The sequence below is a fragment of the Haliotis rufescens genome, unplaced genomic scaffold (assembly GCF_023055435.1).
Source record: "Haliotis rufescens isolate VD_foot unplaced genomic scaffold, xgHalRufe1.0.p SCAF_4, whole genome shotgun sequence".
NCBI lineage: Eukaryota > Metazoa > Mollusca > Gastropoda > Lepetellida > Haliotidae > Haliotis > Haliotis rufescens.
The window spans coordinates 65,239,707-65,260,655 of NW_025964112.1; the positions used below are offsets into that span (position 1 = coordinate 65,239,707).

General features: G+C 41.6%; 1 protein-coding gene across 1 annotated transcript; it reads left to right on the plus strand.

The window, feature by feature from the left end:
* The first annotated feature begins 958 nt into the window (after window positions 1–958).
* On the plus strand, window positions 959–16,954 carry LOC124114735 (homeobox protein XHOX-3-like). Its single transcript, XM_046475445.2, has 3 exons — window positions 959–1,513; window positions 15,533–15,693; window positions 15,818–16,954. The coding sequence occupies exons 1-3, from the start codon at window positions 1,270–1,272 to the stop codon at window positions 16,340–16,342; spliced, it is 930 nt and encodes a 309-aa protein (XP_046331401.1). The 5' UTR covers window positions 959–1,269; the 3' UTR covers window positions 16,343–16,954.
* Window positions 16,955–20,949: the final 3,995 nt, after the last annotated feature.

A 20,949-nucleotide genomic window follows, 5' to 3' on the forward strand; every position in this document is an offset into this window, starting at 1 on the left:
TGGAGGTGTATAGTTACAAACTATACCAAAGAAAGGGTTCATCTGTACATTTGTGGTGCATGTTTCGCCAGGATCTAACCACGGGTCCCTGCCCAATGACGCGCTATCACCTGACTTAATAACTAGAACCCATAACCGCGAGTACAGATCATCTTCGTGTTGACACAGGTAATATTGCAATATGAATCTACGCTCTCATAGCCATGTGTCAAATACACCAAGTTGTTTATGTGCTCTACGAGACCTGACTTCAAACGTGACTTACAATCGTTTATTGTGGAATAATATTAAAGTTAAATGATCTATAAAATATACGTTTATTAACTGGAGGAACCGATAGAGTAGTAAGTTGCTGTGAGGCTCAAGGGTCCTGTGATTATCAGAGAGAAGTCGTAGCGCTTCATCTACCCGCTACATCAAAGAGTCCTCTTTAACTGTCTTTATGATCCAGTGTACAAATGTTCAAGTTTTATAGTGTGCGATTCACAGAGATCATCGTATCAAGCCTACTATAATAATCTTATTGTATTCCTTATAATTGCCTTTTATACAAAGCGAATTATTTCCACTATTCAATATGTTAGTCATAAATTGTTTGTGAGTGAGTTATGAGCTTTCAAGGTCCATGAAGACGTGCAAGGAACGGCTGGAGTGGGCACATGGCTTCAAATTTGACCCAGGTTAGTTGTCTGTATTTCTTGGCTTGGTTGCGAAAGACGCACTTTATTGGCGGATCAAATAACCATCGGGTTAGCATGATTGTTCCTAATTTCTTCGTTCAAGCAAACACATAATCACATCATGTGCCTCTAACTAAGCCCCGCCCCATTGCCCCAAACGACCAATGAAATCTATTGTGGATAATTTCGGCCCGCTGAGACAGTGCACTACTCGTGGCCCCGCCCACCTGTCAATCAGGGGTGTGAGCGAGGCGTACATCTCGCGTGACATAGGCTGCCAAGCATCATTTCTCTCAGGCTACATAACAAGGAGGAGGACGCTGGTGAACCACAACACACCTGTGTCACAAACATCTTCGGTCAATATCAGTATTGATGGTCATTATTGGAAGTTATTACCGTTAACAGTGACCAATATACTCGGACAGTTGTCGGCGTGTTGAAGCGAACGTCACACTGTGCAGGTGTATCTCTATGTCCTGAACCCTGTGCTTTTACATGCATATGACGAAAGTGTCGCCTCAGGGATAGGCGAAAGTTTGAAAACATTTCCTCAACACTTGCTATAAATCATTACCCCATTTTCCCAATGATGTCGAAGCGAGACAACGAGGTGGTTCACGAAGATGTGGACAGCGATGTCGACGAGGACGCTCTGGTTGATGTGGACGACTCCGGCTCAGACGGCAGTATTCCCAGCCCCACTCACGGGACGCCCGAGAGACTGACCCCCGTCACAGGCAGCCCGGGGGTGCCACACGAAAACATGCGAGACACACCTACCCCCGAGGGATCCCTGAGTCCCGGACAAGCGTCCGATGCAGATATGAAAGGTAAGCCTCTACCTGGTCCACCTGTACACAAACACGGCGACTTTTACAATACAACCGAATACTGTCACGTGTTTACCTCGCGTCGTTGCAATCACCGTTTTTCGACATCTCTGAATACTTCCTAAATCTTAAATCTACCTTTCCGCTGGTTATTCTACCCATGTGTTAGTCGTGTGATGGGACGGAATCCCATTCTCAGAAGGTTTCTAACAAACCGTGTCATATCACTTTCGTACTCTCCAAATCCGACTATATTAAATTAAGACCTCTACATTATGGGTATATATAATAATAATTTGACTATATATTTCATTACATACAAGCTCGGGCTAAACTGAACTTATCATGCCGGAAATAATTATTACTTATTCTGTCCATGGAGTGGTTACATGTTTGTGATGTTTGTCACAACAACTACTTTGTTTGTGGGTTGTCAGTCGGTGAGATAATATAGAAAATGTCTCCTTCAAATTCATATACATATTTTATTCAATCACAGTAAACCGTTGATTTTGTTTTTTAACTGGATATTTTTCATGTCATTTGTGTCATATATATTTAATCAACAGACAAAATGTTTTTATAAGCGTGTCAAGAGACTTTGTGAAATAATTTGAAATAAACATCACTAAACGAAAATTAATGCCAAATATTGACGTGTATATATATGTATATATATAAACCATTTATGAATATCACTGAAATATATAGGCCTGCTGAAACTAAAGTAAAGAGCTCAATCATAAAGCTACAGTGTGGAATTTTAGCTTTTCGTGATGTAAAAATACTAGTATCCCTGCGAATATTTTCAAATAATATGAATTTATTTTTCCGACAATAGAGGAGCTAATTAAATACTATTTATCTGAAGATATTATCGCATTTTCAATAAGCTATTTGTGTATGATATAAGTTGTAGGAAGTGTGTGAGATATCTGGGAGCCTTGGGGAGTCGCGAGATGGGTATCAGCTGATTGTCCTTTTCAGGTGTACAACCCCAGGCCATGGACACCACTGGTGTATACGCTCTAATCGTAGACGGCAGAACTTCATGGAATATTTATCTATAGCACAGTTATAAGTATGTGTGATAACTGGGGATTGTTTTTGATTCACGTTTTATATAGAATATTTTTTAGCATCGCCCTCGCATTAGTTTTTAATAGTAATTTAAATCTAATGGAGTCCAAGCAGCTGGGTCTGAATGCGTGATCACGATCGGTGGGCGAGGGGGGAGGGAGTGAGGGGGGGGGGGGGGGGGGGGGGGACTGGGGCGGTGAGGGGGGAGGCCGGGGGGACCGGTCAGTTTGATATTGCAGAACTTCTGCCGGTGAATTTAATCGCAAATGATAACTTTTATAACATTTCTATCCGACTTATTTTGAAGATATTAATTTGGTAACCCTAAGAGACAACAGGTGTCTAATAAAACAAGAAAGACCGATGCCGACAAGAAATAACTCACTAATTGTAATATTAATAATTCATGTTTAACTCTTTTGTACATTCTGAAAACGGAGGTCTCAAACTAATTGTTACAAAAACTGCAGTATTTTTCTAAATTATTATTCCTATACAATACAAGTTACAGGTCAGAACAGTCCTCCCGCCATGCAACAGTTCGTTTCTTATGTTGATAGGTTCCACAAGAAAATGCCATGTTCACATATTCGGCCTGATTCAAAGCTCTCCGCCATCCCTCCGACATTCAGATTAATCCTAATTGTAGCGATTTCTTGTATTAACTCCTTGCATTATTAACGTGGCTGTATTCGCCCTCAAGTACAGATACGGCTGAGAAATATAGGCGAACTTGACAACCCGCTTCTGTCTCGAGCCATCGCCGCCCACAATGGTCGTTGCTTTATAGATTAACGCGTAAATGGATCATAATAAAGACATTATTACTTTTTAAAATTTCACAATTGATTTTAAAACGTCACGTGAGTAGATTGTTTAGACAACACAGTTTAATGAGCTGGGTTTGTGTGCGAGAGTGATGAGGACGGTCTAACGAGTCGATGTGAAGATGTTTTAGAACAACCACTGCCGGACTTACTCGGGCTATGAGATCACTACTGTTAAGTGGTCGGTGGGGTGGGGATGTCAAATCGCCGTTCGGTATGTCTACTCTCACCTATTTTATCATTTTCTGATTATCTAATAAACGAAGACATTCGGCATTCTATACGATTCATAAATAATATTTACACGTGTAAACAGCATTAAAATCTTATCTAGGAAGTTTTGTTTACACAGATTAAAAATATAATCAATCAATAATTTTTTATGCATATGTTCCTATCATATTTCCAACAAGGGGTACTCCTATTCTCACTTCTCTTCTAACTTCTTTTTGACCACCCAACGCTTCAGAATACACTCAGCCATATCTTTATGTGGCATTAGGTGCTTGAGTTTAAGTGACGTCAGGACTGTTTGGATTTCACATTATGTTTTACTATTCCAAAGGGAGAAATAAAAGGTTAAATCCACAAGTCACATTCCACGATATCAATCATATAGTCATACAATATGGTTTTGTTGTAAAGTTTAGGTTATGTTCGGGACAAGGCCTTCTCAAACACAACCCCTAACAGGACACTTTCTCGTTTTGCGAACACCTGGTGTCATCACTGATTTTCAGTTGTCCATTCATAAAATGTTGTCTACTATTTTGCATTTACTCCATGTAGAATCTGTTTCGAGATAATCGAGACAGATAAAACGTTTTATCTTCACCCAGCGTTTTACCCCTCCTCACATTCACAATCCTTTCTCCATCCTCCACTACCATGCTCCTACTCTGCATCTAATTGGCCCTACTGTCAAAATTTAATAGGTACAAATTATAGTCTTTAACTTACTGAACCCAACAAAAAATTCTTAATCACATCATAAAAGTAATTAAAATGTTCCGATCATTTTATGACAGTGGAAGTAGGCATATTTCAGTTGTGTGAGATAATATAGAAATAATGTAAATAAATGATTATCTTTTCGAATATATCGATATTGGGATGAAGAACGCATTGCGTTGATGAGACTAATGCTGATCCCATCAAGTCGAAGGTTCATAGCCAACTGCTGGTAATTAGGTTTAATGAAGATGTATAATTTATCCGTACCCGGTGTAAGTGAAACGTGCCGAGTTGGGACTCACCGACGTGTAATTAACCATGACGCCGGCTAATGGTGCACGACACAGCTGGCAGATGGACAGACAAACATAACTATTTTGAAAACGTCTTTTGTACAAATTAGAATAAATAAACAATGGAGTTTCACCTTTGTGACATCGATATCTCCCTCGTCATAACTGTATCTAAACCACACATTTCAAGATTCAGTGTTTCCAGGAATCAAAGCACTATAGTTGTGTTGTATTGGATACACTCGTAGTTTTCTTTGTTTAAAATGTTAACCGTATTATGTATTCACAAGAAAAGTAATAAAAAACCAGGAAGTTTCTAAAATTGTTTAATAACCATTGCGATTGAATTTTACTCTTTTCAAATATAAATGTTGTAGTTATATTAAGGTTGGAATGTTATATTCACCAGTACTCTTCTTATGAAAATACGTTCCCTGACGTTCATCCGAGAAATGTTGCGCGCCATTATATTTTTGTTTGCGAATATTACTTTTTTTCCTTATAATAACAATCACATATTGTTGACGAAATGATAAAATATAACAAGGAAAATGAGGTTTAACGGCATAGCTTATTTTTGTCTTCTATAGCTGTAACCTTTCTTTTTTCTATTAACCTCAATGAAGGTTTAATGATTAAAATTACTTTTATATTTACCGCACGGGGAAGCTCACATACACGGATGGCCTGGCATGATGTAGCTAAATCAATCCATGTACGACAAATTGTGTCGTTTCACCCATATTGTTCTCGCATCATGCATATGATGCCACACTGTTGTTTTGATAAAATTGTGTGTTTGCACAGCGATCTTATCGGCCATCTGTTCATTGATCGGTCACTGTTGAATAGCGTACCAGGGAATCGTTCTGTTCCTCGTCCACACACATGAAGCTGTTGCGTATATCTCCACAACACATAGCACGACATCTACACCGACAATGTTGTTTTGGTTCAAAGGAATTTAGAATAGTAAATATCTATAATTTATTATGAAACATATGTTCAACAGTACATGTTTAAGGTTAGGTTATCTATTGACCACATCAATTACCATGGGTATATATGCACTATATTATTTTACATGTGTGAAGTGCGTGAAGTCTTTACAACTGTTAATGCCGAGTAGAGCTCAGACGTTTCGGAAACCAAACTTTTCTCCCGTGTTATTCTATCATCGTAACCTTCCTCGTCATCATCCATGTTTATAACATTCCCTAATGAAATGTCTGCCTTCATTGTTAGCTTAGCGGAAATATTTCATAGACAATACGGGGTTGTTCTTTCAATTTCCTCATTATAAATATTAAATAATTATTACTGACATGTGTTTAAATACGAAGATTAAGACAGTAAATAAAGAATGGTAAAATGGGAAAGGTTGTTAGATGAGGCCAACATGGAAGGCAAACTGAGTCTATAGTTAACCTGGACATGAGCGATGAGGGTTTTCGGGGTTGTGTCCGTGGTCCAGACTGACCAATAGGGTCCCTGGATCCGCGGAATTATGGCGACCCGAACAGAAGCGGCTATTGTCTGCGGGAGATAATTAATGTATTACCCAACACCGTTGACCCGGAGATTAGCTGGCAAGAGAAAGATTCATGTTTGTTCTTCCATCAAACGTCCCTTCAACGTCCCGTTCCCTTCGTAAATCCCCGCCATTTACCATCCGCGTCCGACGGCGCGTAACCTCTCACGTCACGTGACATATAACGCGACAGGTACGGAAATCACGTGACCAGGAAATTGTTTTGTCGAACAGAAAAAATACACAATGTTAATAGAGATTTTTTGAAATTGTTGTCATATTTGAATTGTTTTAATCGCTCTACGACCTATGAAGTGTCAGCGAGAGGCTGACTATAACAGAATATTACCCAGCTCGTTCAGGGTGACCTACACGCCGTCAATAAATCCACAATCTCCGTTGTAAATAATAAACTCTGCACTTAGTCTGGTCATAGTGTCTTAAGACAAATGAGCGATTCCCGAGCCAGGCGGGATGTCCCGCCAGTTAATTTAGTGTCAGCATGCAAGCCGTGTGCCCCAGGGCACGGAGTAAGTCCCCTGTCCGGGCGTTCGCTCCAAGTGATAACTTCTCTACCCTAACGTGGACATCAGTGACGTCACGATATGTCCCCTGTCCAGTTAGCACCTGTATCTTGCACGGACTGTGATGGACATGGCGGCGTTGAGGTTGGTCACTCGTTGGACACACGTGGTGTCGGATAATTAGCTAGATGTTGAATATGATTACACACATATATGCAAATAATTACTTTCATGCTACAACCGTGCTAGATCATGCTATTTAATAATAATAATAATAATAATAATAATAATAATAATAATAATAATAATAATGATGATGATGATGATGACAATAGAAACAAATTCAGGGTATTGACACTCTCACACGAAGAATCATGTCAGACAATATATCCCACCACTCTCGCTCTTCCCTCAATCGCTTATATTTACCAATCATTATGGGAGGACGTGGATTGATTAACGTTGGGGCTCCTCGTGATAGGATTGTTTTGTGCACTTTTGCACACATTTATTTGTCTGATGATCCTCTTGTGAAGCTTGTCAAGGCTCATGATGAAAACAAGGCATTCCGCAGTTTTCTAAAACGAGCCAAGGATTTGGGACATAATCTCAATGTTGGTGTTGATTTTTTTTTATGGTTCTGTACTGCTGGACGGTATAGAAATGAATACAAACCAAGCGAAGTGCCATATCAAGTCGGCCCAGTTTTTTTAAGGAGAGGCTTTCTGAGCGACCACTGCATCGAGTTTATGTGCAGTGTGTTGAGAAGATACGCAATCTAGCAGAGGTCTTCGCTTGGATGAGGTCGGCTGGCCTGAAAAGTGAAACAGAAGGCTTTCTGTTTGCTTCTCAGTACCAGTCACTTCCAACTCGAAACCGTCAATGTGTGATTTTGGATCAATATGTAAATATGAAATGTAGATTATGTAATGAATTTAATGAGACTGTCCAACACATTGTGAGTGGATGCCCAGCTTTGGCACAAACCCAGTATCTTAAACGACATTATGGTGTAGCTCGATCATTTTATTACCGTCTTCGCCATGCTTGTGGTTTTATCACAGAGGTCCATCCATGGTACGACCTGGAATATGTAGAGGGCGTCATGGAAAATGATAAATACAAAATTCTTTGAAATAGGCCCATTTACAGCCTTAAGCGTATCCAGGACAACAAGCATTATCATGTCCTCTTTGATAAATCCAATGAAATTATTTATATCATTGAATTTTCTGTCCCCTTTGACACTAATGTGATTGACAAGATTGAGGAAAAAACGTGGCAAATATGCGGACCTTGCTTTCGAAATGTCACGCTTGCATCCCAAGTACCAAGTTGTCCGACTCCCCATTGTTGACTGACATTGGGAGAGTACCCGGGTTTGCTACCAGGAATACAGCCCTTCTGACAATCTGGGTAATACAGAAGGCTGCAGTGTTGGGAAGTCTTTACATTCTCAAAAGTTCTGGGTGGGTTTGACTAGGCTGCGCTTCCTGGGAGAAGTCCCATTCGCTGTCTGGGCTGCGTGTAGAGGGGGCAAGGGTCCTGAGCTGATGATGAGCCTACCTAACCAGCCTGACTGTGCCAGGATCACCCAAACCCTCTTTGCTGCATTCTTTTTATTATAATCTGTAAATAATAATAATAATGACGACATGTGCACGCCAATCCTTATCTTTCTTGTAATTTCATTTCATTCTTAAATTCCTTGTTTTCATTCGCAGTACGTTCTGTATCGACAGACTGTACTTTAAACCGATCTTTGCTACAAGACATGTATGTAAAGCACATACCATTCCATAGTCTTGTGCTACCCATGTTCCCTGCGTGCGGCGCCTTTACGAGGAGGGCAAGAGTGCACATTGTCATGTAGGTGGAACCACCACATGATTTGTCACCGGTGTCGAGTTGGGCGCCTTATTTAAAGTGTCCTGTTATAATAGACACAGATTAATATATTACAGTCACATTATGTATACTGGAAATGTTATTTGAATTACAAAACGAGCTGAACTGCTATACTGTCGTTTTCCTCGCGCGTGCCTGCAATATCACCATTGCAAATACACGGTACAATTTAAAAAACGCTCACGGTATTGTGACGTTATGACAAATGGCACCGATATAACGTGGTCATATTTCATACACAGAAGTACACACGTCCAAAGGTACTAACGTTAAACAGTTAAACAGGGGCCCTTACACACACCGATTTTAGCGCTGATGTGATCGCAATTTACATACCTTAACATTAACTTACGACAGTCGTAGTGCTAAGGTGATCGTAACTCCCACACCTTATTATTGACTTACGATAGTCGTAGTACTACGATCGCTTTGTGGAACGGGGCCAGGCATTAAGGTTATTGCCAACTGGACGGAAGTCAAAACTACTCCCACGTCAAATACGTGTAATATGCGTAAGCCTGCTCTCACAAGACTCTCTTCTGTACAATCAATGGGCAAGAAATGACTTTACTAAACACATATTGTCCCTCCAAGGAGGCTACAGAATTACGATCACGGAATGATAACTTATTGTGTTGTTTGGCCCAGGCGTTTCCGACATTACCCCCATAATGGTTTATGTGATGGTTTATATGAAATTGTTACATAAAATCTCTCGCTTTGTGGCACTTACTTGATATAATAAATGCCTTATAAAGGAATCAAAGGAACGGGTATTCATCGGGTAGGTTTTGAAGATTTTTATACTCGGACATCAAGGCTCTCGAATATGGGTGAGCTGGGGAGAGTTTTATACCACATTACCGACACTAATCCCTTGAGTTTAACTGCAGGGGGAATAGATTGGGTTAAACATTGGCAATCCCCCCGCCGGGGTATGAAGACTTCAACTGATACAGTTAGCTGGTAACCTAGGTTGACTCGCCCACTAGATGGCGGGGGGTTGGGGGGGGGTTGGGGGGGTGGGGGTTGGGGGGGGGGGGGGGGGGGGGGCTGCTTATCGAAGAGGCCCTGGTAATAGAGGCTTCATTGGGGGAGGGTTTAAAACACAGTTTTCCTCTGTCAACACACAAACCATATCTACCCCAACAATAGACTTTGAAACTATCCCACTGCGATGAAACATCATATTTTCCCAAAGTATACATAAAAGTTGAATATGGGTGTACTTATAATTCGACCCTGATAATGAGGATGTAACTTGTTTTCACATACGCACGGCTGATTTTAATTCCCCTCCACGTTTTTGTTAACGTGTTTAATGGATTAATATCCGTACATTATGTTTACATTATCGTTTTTAAATGTTTAATTTAAATTTAAGGAAAAACTCTAAATACACATGAATATGAAAATTATCTATAATCTATCAGTGAATAAATAAACATTTTCCTCAAATGAGATATGGGTATGTAATAATATCCATTCACAAAGCATTGCTATCATTTATGTTGATGTGAATCCACTTGCTCCCAAACTGTCGTGTTGTAGTAAGCGAGTGCTGGTGGCGGTCCTGTCGACGAGAACTTTACGCGGTCTGAAGTGGCTCTCCCGCTATAGGGACAACGTCCTATCATCTGTAGATAAAACAAGCAACTATTCCTCCCAGTCAGCCAAATAACGATTTGATAGCTGTTATGACCCCCAAATACTAGGAGCGCTCCCTAATACACGGGCAGTACAGTGTTGTTAGTTTACTGCCACGTTTAATACAGTCAGATTAAAGGCTAGATTGGGGCGGGGCGTGAAGTATGGCTGGTACTCACAGGGCGAAGGTATACATGCCTAGATAAGAACATCAAATACAGTTTCATTGTTAATCGGCTCTCTGTAGATTAATAAGTGCTATTATATGTCCGAGCTGTGTAAACATGCAATAAATATGTTACGACTTTACCGGAACGTATGTTTCAAAACACACATCACACATATTTAACAATGCGTAGGTTTGTTTGGACGACAAAAGAAATTAGAATTTCAGGTTAAACTTTTTAGGGTTTGTGCCTATGACGAGCCATGTTCATCATGGTTTGAGTGGAAGATCAAAGCGCAGGGAATCTCCCGGTCTACACCGTTATGAGATCTGCCCATACACCCGGTAGTAAACGCCGCGTTGGGTAAATATTATATACCCGTAATTATACCAGTCGGAACACGTGGGTTCATATCACTTGACTTGATGTCCGGCAGTATGTTCCCAACTTCAACTTTCAAACATTGTCTTACTCGCAATATAACACAAGCATTAATTCTAGCTCAAAACCAAATTCAAAGGATTTAGTGAAATGTTGTGGTACCAGAATGTCAGATGCAGACACGAGAGAGGTATTTTCCCATGGCTGTATAGGGCCATCCGAAGGTGATTAAATCTGATCAATTGCACAAGAAGACCTGTTGATTTTACGAGGAGGCTTCTCATTGTCCCAGCAGCTCCAGTCGAACAAACAGGTACCCGTTGTTCTTTTAACGTCTGTGTGGGATGATAGTCTTGCGTGTGATAATGATAGGGTCTAAATGAGCCATGTTTTGTTCGATTCATGTCTGTGGTTGGTTGGTCGGTCACTATTCAGTTATACCTCACTGACCAATGTCCCAAATGGGCGAGATAATTGCATCTAATTTCTCACTAGCCTTGAATGTCCCCTCATTGACGACCACGACGTCGTCAGCCGTGCTAAGTGACGAGGAGCAGGGGTCGCGTACAACTACACGACGATTATATAATGCCACTTTCATCTAATTGATGCTCAATTTAGACACATTTGCAGCAATGCAAAAATACCCCGATCTCCCCCTTTACGAAAACCTCACACAGTCATACACTATACACAATAACGCTATCATCACACAAAAACGTTTATCAGGAGTGAATAATTCAATAAATATCATATATCTGAAATAATTGATCTACTCAATAAAAAGCATGAGTAGTCCGCTTGATAGAAATCATATTTCTTTAAAATAAAAATCAACTTACTGAAAATGATATAACTTAATGAAAAAGTGATATATTTAATAAACAATCAAATTCTAAATAACTGAACCATGATCTATTTGATTTAAAAAAAAGTATCAAGCTGTAAATGTGTTCACTGGTGTGTAAACAAACTTTTATTCATGCTCTCGTAAACAATCTGTTTGATGCACATCTGTATGGGAATGTAACCATCTAGAGTTATCTACCCATAGTACCATGCAGCCTCGCAGACAAGTAGAGCAGCTCATACAACCATTTCAGCTCGTAAACGGCATAGCATACATCAAACATGTAAGGATATTTTTTTGTCGCCAGCTTTGCATCTAGATAAAGGTCTTGTGCGTGCATGACGCCAGTATTCTGTTGAAGCAGGAAAGACTATGATCGCTACAAAGAGGGTGATTGTTTTACTGCCTGCTGATTGACACGTTCTCCAGGAGTGGTTTCTGTAAGAATAATGCACAGATAAACCTGTCCATGATGGTCCATAGCAGAGCCAGATCAAAGCCCCGCCACTCAACCCTTCGCCAGCAATTTCAAAATTAACAGCTCATTTGCATACAACATGAATTAACCCGCCTATGTTAAGACGGCTATTACATAAAAACACACAGGCACGTTTATATAATTGATTGAAGAGGTGATAATTTTGAACTATTTCGCCGCAAAATACTCTGACGTGGCTGATGTTTCCTAATTTGCGCAACGATGACAGGATGTGACGGTTTATTTTTCTTTCACGTGTAAATGACATTTCATCAAGTATGGTATTCCCTCAGGTTGTCATACCAAATGTCTACCTCCTTGCTGTCTTCCCATCCCTTTAATGCACAATTTGTTATTGAAAGTCTGCTTATCACTGAAGAATCAGTACATTTACAACAACAGATTTATGGAGTAGTCAATGCGTGACAATCTATGAAACCGGAGACAGGATTCGTTTATGGCAGTCGTAACGACATTCGTCAATATGGCGGATATTACGTCATCAAACACATCCCGAGTGTTTCACAAGGCCCTGCTAATTAGAACAGACATATGCCAACGACCTCTGAACTCTACTTTCAACAACAGGTAGAAACAAAGGCCCAGGTGCGATTGTTTAAGCAATAAATACATGTAAGGAGAACGTGAAGTGACGCGACTTGAAGGACACCTGTTATTCCTCCCTTGCGATGGTGCATCTGAGTAGGTATGATAGAATATTAATGTGTATGAGTGTCACTCCGTGACTGTCCGGGCAGACCACTCGAACACAACCTCCGTCACAGGTGCGGATCAAGGAAAGCGTATTATTCACGTCACCTAGTACAGTTCAGTTTTAAATAGATTGCAAAAGATTTGATAACATCTTCATTGTTGGAATTCAACAAATTGATCATTAACTGATCTAAATTAGATAGAAACTTTGATCACAACAATATATATTTTTCACATGTACAAAGCATATGAAACTCGTATTCAATCTCTTGGATTGTACAGTAAGTACATATACAATTTACAGAATCAATATCCTTGGTTCTACGACATTTATTAACATGGACGTTATGGAGAGATATTCTATATATATGTAAAGAACTTATAAAGTAATGTACGAATAATGTGTATGCGTAGGGCTGCCTCCTGTTTATAGTATTCAGTTATGGCAAAGTCACACATTTGTGTTTTTTGTTTGTTTTGAAAATCAAGTTTCCAAGTGGCTGATGCGTTTTAAGCTGTTTGACGTGGTATGACATGTGTTCTGCTGCACTGTTCGGGTGGTGAACCATGTCATGCAAGGACTATTATAGTGGATGGCGCGAAGCTACACCTGACCGCCCGCAGAGCACCCGCTCACCCCACAACACATCATGAATGACGATCATTCTCTGGTACACTTTCCCTGATCATGTGACGCTGTCATATTTACAAACTCCGGGATCTCCAACCAGACAACCCCCTATAACCCCCAATAACCCCCTATCAACGATCGTTTCTGGTCACAAGACAACCCCTACCCAGCCCGGGGACTCAGACCTACCCACCCCCAGCTACTCCCCGATCAACCATCGCTACATACCATCAGTCAACTCTACCCAACCTTCCTTCAACCAGTCAACTCTACAACCCTTACCTCCCACTCAGTAAACTCTACCCACCCCTAGACCGCCAACCAGTCAACTCTACTCACCCCTAGACCTCCAACCAGTCAACTCTACCCACCCCTAGGCCCCCAACCAGTCAACTCTATCCACCCCTAGACCCCAAACCAGTAAACTCTACCCACCCCTAGACCCCCAACCAGTCAACTCTACCCACCCCTAGACCCCCCAACCAGTCGACTCTACCCAGCCCTAGACCCCCAACCAGTCAACTCTACCCAGCCCTAGACCCCCAACCAGTCAACTCTACCCACCCGTAGACCCCCAACCAGTCAACTCTACCCACCCCTACCTCCCAGTGTGCCACATTCCACCAACATCGCCACATACCATCAGTCAACCCACCCAGCTCTTGATATCTTTGACAGTGCATTCATTTCAACCCTTCATGCAAGAGAATCGTTATACTCATCAGCGATATTTAGTGATCATTGGAATCAAGAGGCATGGCGTCGGTTTTATTGACTGACATACAGAAGTACGAAAGGACTATGTTAGAATTTCTGAAATGAAGACAATACCCTCGCCACATATGAAAGGAGTCTAACCAAGATGGCGGACCAATTGTTCACGACGCCATTCAAGAAAACCGCCACACACTGATCTAACACGATAACAAGTGCTCATTCATATCTCTGACTCAATGAAGTCTTCCTATCATTTATTCGGTAGTTGGGTCGACCCGTATGACCGGCTGCATGGACCTGGCGGCGCAGGGCAACTATGCATTGCACACACTGCACCGCGTATGCGTTGTACATGCAGTGCTGTGACTGGTTACAAGACGCTGCTATTTCACTGTGGTGTAATCACGATGAACCTTCACAATAGCAAGTCGCCAACACTATTATCAAAATTATCCCATATACTAGTATATAATGTACGTCGGTATTGTGCGTCAAGATATTTAGTCACATGAAGCCAACTGTGAACTGTCGCACAGAAAAGGTACTGCGGAAACATTCATTTCTAGTTAAGTTTGTCAACTAAAACGAAATGTGTGCGCATTGGTGCGGACAATCTGCTTGTCTACGTCAGTGACTGCACGGGCTTGTACTCTAATTACCTCTCTTCATCTGAAGAGTTCCTTTCCAAGGGAGGTAATGAGGCGTAAACACAAGTCCCAATTATTTTGTTATGATTTTGCTAATTGGCTTGCGGTGAAGTTTGTAGCGACGCGGTCTTATAGTGTATTTGCTAACCCGTATGTTAGCCGTGATACGTGGATGACCTGATCAGTTGGACGGGGTTCGAATCCAGTCCATCGCGCATCGTGTGGTGACGGGGGCTACAACCTCTAGAAGCGGCGGACCGTGTGTAAACCGTGTTGACAGACACATTCACCCAACATCTGAACGTGTGACTCACACGGATATCTGCTGTCAATGAAACATATTCCTGTGGGCATTTATTCAGTCAGCTGGCACCATTGACACTCTGTTCTTTCGACGCAGTAATTATGTCAACTAAACATATATCATGCGATAGTATAAGAATCTTTATAGTTAATAACGTCGTGAGCTAGGTCACAGATATATTCCACAGAACATAGTCCTAAACATATAAACATATGTCAACGTCAACGTCAACAAAATGTACATGAATGGATCTCTGAAACTCAGTGTTGACAGCAGGTGTTGGCGAACACTGTATCTTGGAAGTATCATCTAGCCTCCGTCAAATATATGCATACAGTTGTCTTACTGATCGTTCTCCTATTCCAGATCGGAACGCTGACTACAACCAAGTGCGACGTTACCGCACGGCCTTCACAAAGGAGCAGATAACTCGCCTAGAGAAGGAGTTCGCCAAGGAGAACTATATCAGCCGTCCGAAGCGTTGTGAGCTGGCAGCGTCCATGAATCTGCCCGAGAGTACCATCAAGGTAGGTGTTCTCACTCTCGGCGGGCGTAAATGTTACAGGTTAAATTATGTAGGCTATTGATGTGTGTGTGATATGAGTTTGATATTCTTTACTTCAAATTAATGTATATTTTATCTCGTTCTAGGTGTGGTTCCAGAACAGACGAATGAAAGACAAGCGTCAGCGCATGGCACTCGCATGGCCATATGGCATCCCCCCCGATCCCCAGCTGTATGCGTACCTGGCCGCAGCTGCAGCCACATATCCATATGGACTTCCGGGTCCTGCGCACATGGGACATCCGGCGCTCTCACTCCCAGGTCACTCAGGGTTTTCTCCCTTCCATATGCCAGGGGCAATCCAGCACCGACCGGAACTCATGTCGTCAGTTAGCACAGCCTTTCACAAACCCCAAACTGTAGTAGACGGACTGCCTGTTAGCACAGCGTCGTCTCTCGGATACTCTTTAAACTTTGGTCACATGACAGGCGCAGGGCTTCCGGAACACCCGCTACTGTCATCCGGGCTTTCACTGTCGTTGTCAGGGAAACCCTGCCCGTGTCACGGAAGTATAGGACTTCACCCGATATCTGCGCATGTTTCCGGTTTAGTCCCAGGTCCTTCAACGTCACCCCCATCAGTGAGGAAGAGTGAAATTAATCTATCATAGTATTCGTAGACAAATGACATCAGTGTGCTTTAAGTTGTATAAATCTGACAATCCAGTACGGAAGCTGCAGTGCTATGTGCAGCTGAAATGTCATGTTGTGTGTAAGCGAATGACAGACGCAGAATGGACGTTGATATAGGTTGCAATTGTGGGGGATGCGCATGGCGCCATAAGAAGACTGGGCGCCTTCTTTATGTCGTATATATAGATGATATTCATGGCAGATTCTGCGATTTGGCGCCTGCTGTTAGCTGAAAAAGTAGAGGTGCACACATACAGTCATCCTCCACTTTATTCCCAGCTGTTGTGAATGTATTCTCCTGGACGTGATGAACTTTGCCACGATCAGGGGAGTGACCAGGTCTAAGTGTTGCGTCACCTCATGATTTTCATGTCTACGGGTGCAGTACTGCAGTGGTGATACCAGATTGCCTCATCATCTGTGATACGTCATCCACTGACATTCAGACCCGACTATTCGTAGTTTTCTACTATTCTACTATGATCCCATGTTATCCGCGCATGCGCCCCACGTTATAAACGTGCTTCATTTCAATTGAGTATATTGTCAAAACCGAAAGGTTGTACAGAAAATAAAAGAATGCCTAAATCTACCTGATCTTGTCCTATTTCCAGCCTCGCTACCAACACTGTATATTACCTATATGTAAAGGGAAGAGTGCTGAACAATCTATTATTTATTCTTTTGGTACTTGATCACATGTGACCACAGTACACACTGTTCCAACTCAATGTTAAGAATGTCAGACTGGAGGATGAAAAGCTGTCTGGCTTGGGGTCCACGACGAGCCGATTGTGGCGGAATTTCGGTTGAATGAAATCTTTGTACTGTTTGAAGGTTCTATGTGTCTCCCACTGCAATTCAAACATATACAGTACAATAATCATTCAGTAGGTGTGTAAGCCGCATTGTCCAAATCCACCGGCAATGCACTTGTATTTGCCATCTGTGGCCACGTCATGTGAATAACTAATGATTACTATGAAATTAATAGTTGAATATTATGTGGAAGGAAAAAATGAAAGTTTTGTCCAAATGATGTCACATCGGTGCACAGGGCAGAAGTCATCCGAGCTTGTTAACTACATCAATTCCAACATCAAAGATTAGGCAGTTGGTACATACAAGTGAGACGATATGTAATAAAACCCATATCAATAGATGGTTCATTGTGAAAGAGAAGCTACTTTCCTTAAAGCTTTGGTCGGCGGTCCACAGCCATTATTAAAGCAATCATTTCCATCTCCCGTGAGTCTGCAACAATTCTAAAGGCAGATTTATGTTTATCAAAAGCAGTAAATGGATTTTCTATTTATAGATTAAGATTTTGAAAAGGGCAGTATTAGATCAGAGTAAAACGTTTCCCATTAGTACGGCGGTCTAGCGTGACAACAGCAGTAGTAGGGATAAAAGCAGTTGACAATTTAACACTCTTCAACGGTTTTCTATAACATTTCTAGAAATCGCAAATTTATCATTGTGATAAAAAAAATAGAGAGCATTTATTAAGGACGACCAGCTGCCTGTGTAAAGAGGAAACGCGTTCTTGATTTTCCGTGAGATAAAGCCAATCACTTGTATATCGGGAGGTGGATCGAGGCTAGTGTTCCACTGCGCGTGCGCAGTCACTGCCCACATTCGGCGACCAATGGACTCTTACACAATGAATCCCACTTAAATCGTTATTGTATTCAGTCAAAATTGTACCATTTTTCAGCGCATTGGTCTTGGCATCTCGTTAGAGGAAGGTGTAAAATCAGAAATGTGTGTGTGTGTGTGTGTGTAGGGGGTGGGGGGTGGGGGGTGGGGGGTGGGGTGGGGGGGGGGGGGGGGGGGGTAGATGTTAGACGACAATGCAATGAAGATGCTAGATTTTTAATGGTTATACCAGAACGAGGTTAGGTGATATGTCACTAATATTTGAGAGAAGATTGTGATTTCATGGATTGTCTTTTTGTGTTTTGAAGAAAGGTAGCTGGTCGGGTTAAAATTAAATAGAGATACACTTTTCGCCTCACGTTGTTTGATGACGTCGTTGGAAGAGGTGGGGTATCTGCGTGCGGTATCTTCCAATGAAATTAGAATTCCATTGCGACGTAAACAATACTTATAGTTTGGCTCATTTCTCAAAAGTCATGCTTATATCCCCTGACGAAGTTGATATTTGGCGGAGGATTTGTATTGTGAAAACACTTGCCATGCAGTCAGGATCGAATGACTACGTCCTTTATGGTTCCTCTTCATAGAAATCAGAAACCATGCCTTATTAAGTTAGACACCATGCCATATTGAGTTAGACACCATGCCTTATTAAGTTAGACACCATGCCTAATTAAGTTAGACACCACGCTTTATTAAGTTAGACACCATGCCTTATTAAGTTAGACACCATGCTTTATTAAGTTAGACACCATGCTTTATTAAGTTAGACACCATGCCATATTAAGTTAGACACCATGCTTTATTAAGTAAGACACCATGCCATATTAAGTTAGACACCATGCTTTATTAAGATAGACCCCATGTCATATTAAGTTAGACACCATTCCATATTAAGTTAGACACCATGCCATATTAAGTTAGACACCATGCCATGTTAAGTTAGACACCATACCATATTAAGTTAGACACCATGTCATATTAAGTTAGACACCATGCCATGTTAAGTTAGACAGCATGCCATATTAAGTTAGACACCATGCCATGTTAAGTTAGACACCACGTCATAATAATTTAGACACCATGCCATGTTAAGTTAGACACCAATACCCGTATCAAATGCATCAGCGTTGAAATAACAATTTCTTGTTTGTTAATTTTTAACCACCATCAAAAATGGATCTAAACTTTATTTGGTCCGGCAGTTTAGGTTGTACCATAAACTATACAACGCAGAATACAGAGAAGGGAGACAACTACTGTTGAACATAACATTGAGCATGAATTCCTCAGGTTGAGATAATGACTCCACCCCTGATGTGGAGGGAGCACGGGGTAAACTCAACATTATCTTGTCTACTGTTTTATGGGAAGCAGGATGATCGCCTGAGTCTCACACATCAAAGTCCCCCACCTGCGTTCCCCGTCTCCGTCATCAAAATAGATCCATATATACCTGTGCGGCGTACATCAAAGAACACCGGCTCCTTTTCGAAAAATTCAAGTATGACTCCCTCTCTGTGTTTTAAGTACTGCACAGTGGAAGTAATGTAGCGATGAGGCTCTGCACCCGGAGATACCATGGAGGGAAGTCAGGAGGGTATTTGATAATTTAATCGTTTGTCGTTATTCGCTTTACGTGAATAGATTTTTTTCCTCAAAATAATGCGTTTTAGAAGAATACATATTTTGAATTTCTAAATCCTGGTGAGGATGTTTATAGCTTGTTTTGTCGTAATGATAGCATTCCTGGCTGGTCCTTCAAGCATTAAACCTGTTGGTAGTATATAGTTTACTTCACAGTATGTACAGAGGATATAGATAGACTTTGCAGGAGTTTTCTCTTCCACCAGCACTTAATACTTTGATAACACAACAAAAACTCGAGACCACCCTGTGCTGGACTAAATCCATGATATTACCCATATCCGGCCACAACGTGACTTATGTCAAAACCTAATAACCCGAAACTGTTCGTGAATACAAACTACCTCATCCAATGTTTACTTGAGTTATCCTGACAACTTGCCATATGTTACCACTGCGCAGGCTTCAATGTGTCAGCCAAGCAAATGTGTCATGCTGATAGTTCGTTTTATGCGACCTGTTATTTTTATCATCCTAATCTTCATCTACATCGTCATCTTTTTGCCGCCTCATTGGTCCTGTGGATAGAGTGTCTGCCCGAAAGCAGGGGGTCGGTGGTCAGATCCCCTGGCCGCGCGATACCAAAATACGTTGAACTATTGTACTTGATGTTACCTTACCTGGTGCTCAGCATTAAGGGGCTCAAACAAGGACGGCTGGAATAAGCATGCTCCTATATATTTAAGTGCAATTATCTTGAACTCGACGTTACTCCCCATTTCACATCTTATCACACCGCCTTCTGCTCATGTAGTTGTACAACTATGGTGCTACCAGGATATAGCATTAGAGTGAGTTGGGTTTAACGCCGCTTTTAACAGTATTCCAGTTATATCGCGGCGTGTCAGCTTAATGTGGGAGGAAAGCCCGAAGTGATGCAGGTCTCAGACGTTTACCACTTCGGTGAAACACACGAGCACGGGTATGGTGCTGACAAACCTAGAAACATAATCGGGGCGAACCGGGATTCGAACCCACAATCATAGGTTTCTGGCGTGCCCAAGGGACGCAACTCTGCACAGCGAATCGCGGCGTCTTAGACGACTGGGCCACCCGTGCCCCCATATAGCATCAGAGGGCAGCGCTAGATATGTGCCTGGTCCTACCGTTGGGTACAGCTATAACGTTCAAATATACATGTAAAATGTTGTTTAACGCCGCACTCAGCAATATTCCAAGGATATGACGTCGGTTTGTAATTAATCGAGTCTGTACCAGACAGTCCAGTGATTGACATCGCGAGCATCGATCCACATAATTGAGATACGATGACATGCAT

Bases quoted from the DNA above. Each gene is read 5' to 3' on its own strand.
- LOC124114735 (XM_046475445.2), top strand. From the start codon at position 1,270: ATGATGTCGAAGCGAGACAACGAGGTGGTTCACGAAGATGTGGACAGC. The intron at 1,514-15,532 runs GTAAGCCTCTAC...CTCCTATTCCAG, and splicing joins GTCCGATGCAGATATGAAAG to ATCGGAACGCTGACTACAAC. The intron at 15,694-15,817 runs GTAGGTGTTCTC...ATCTCGTTCTAG, and splicing joins TGCCCGAGAGTACCATCAAG to GTGTGGTTCCAGAACAGACG.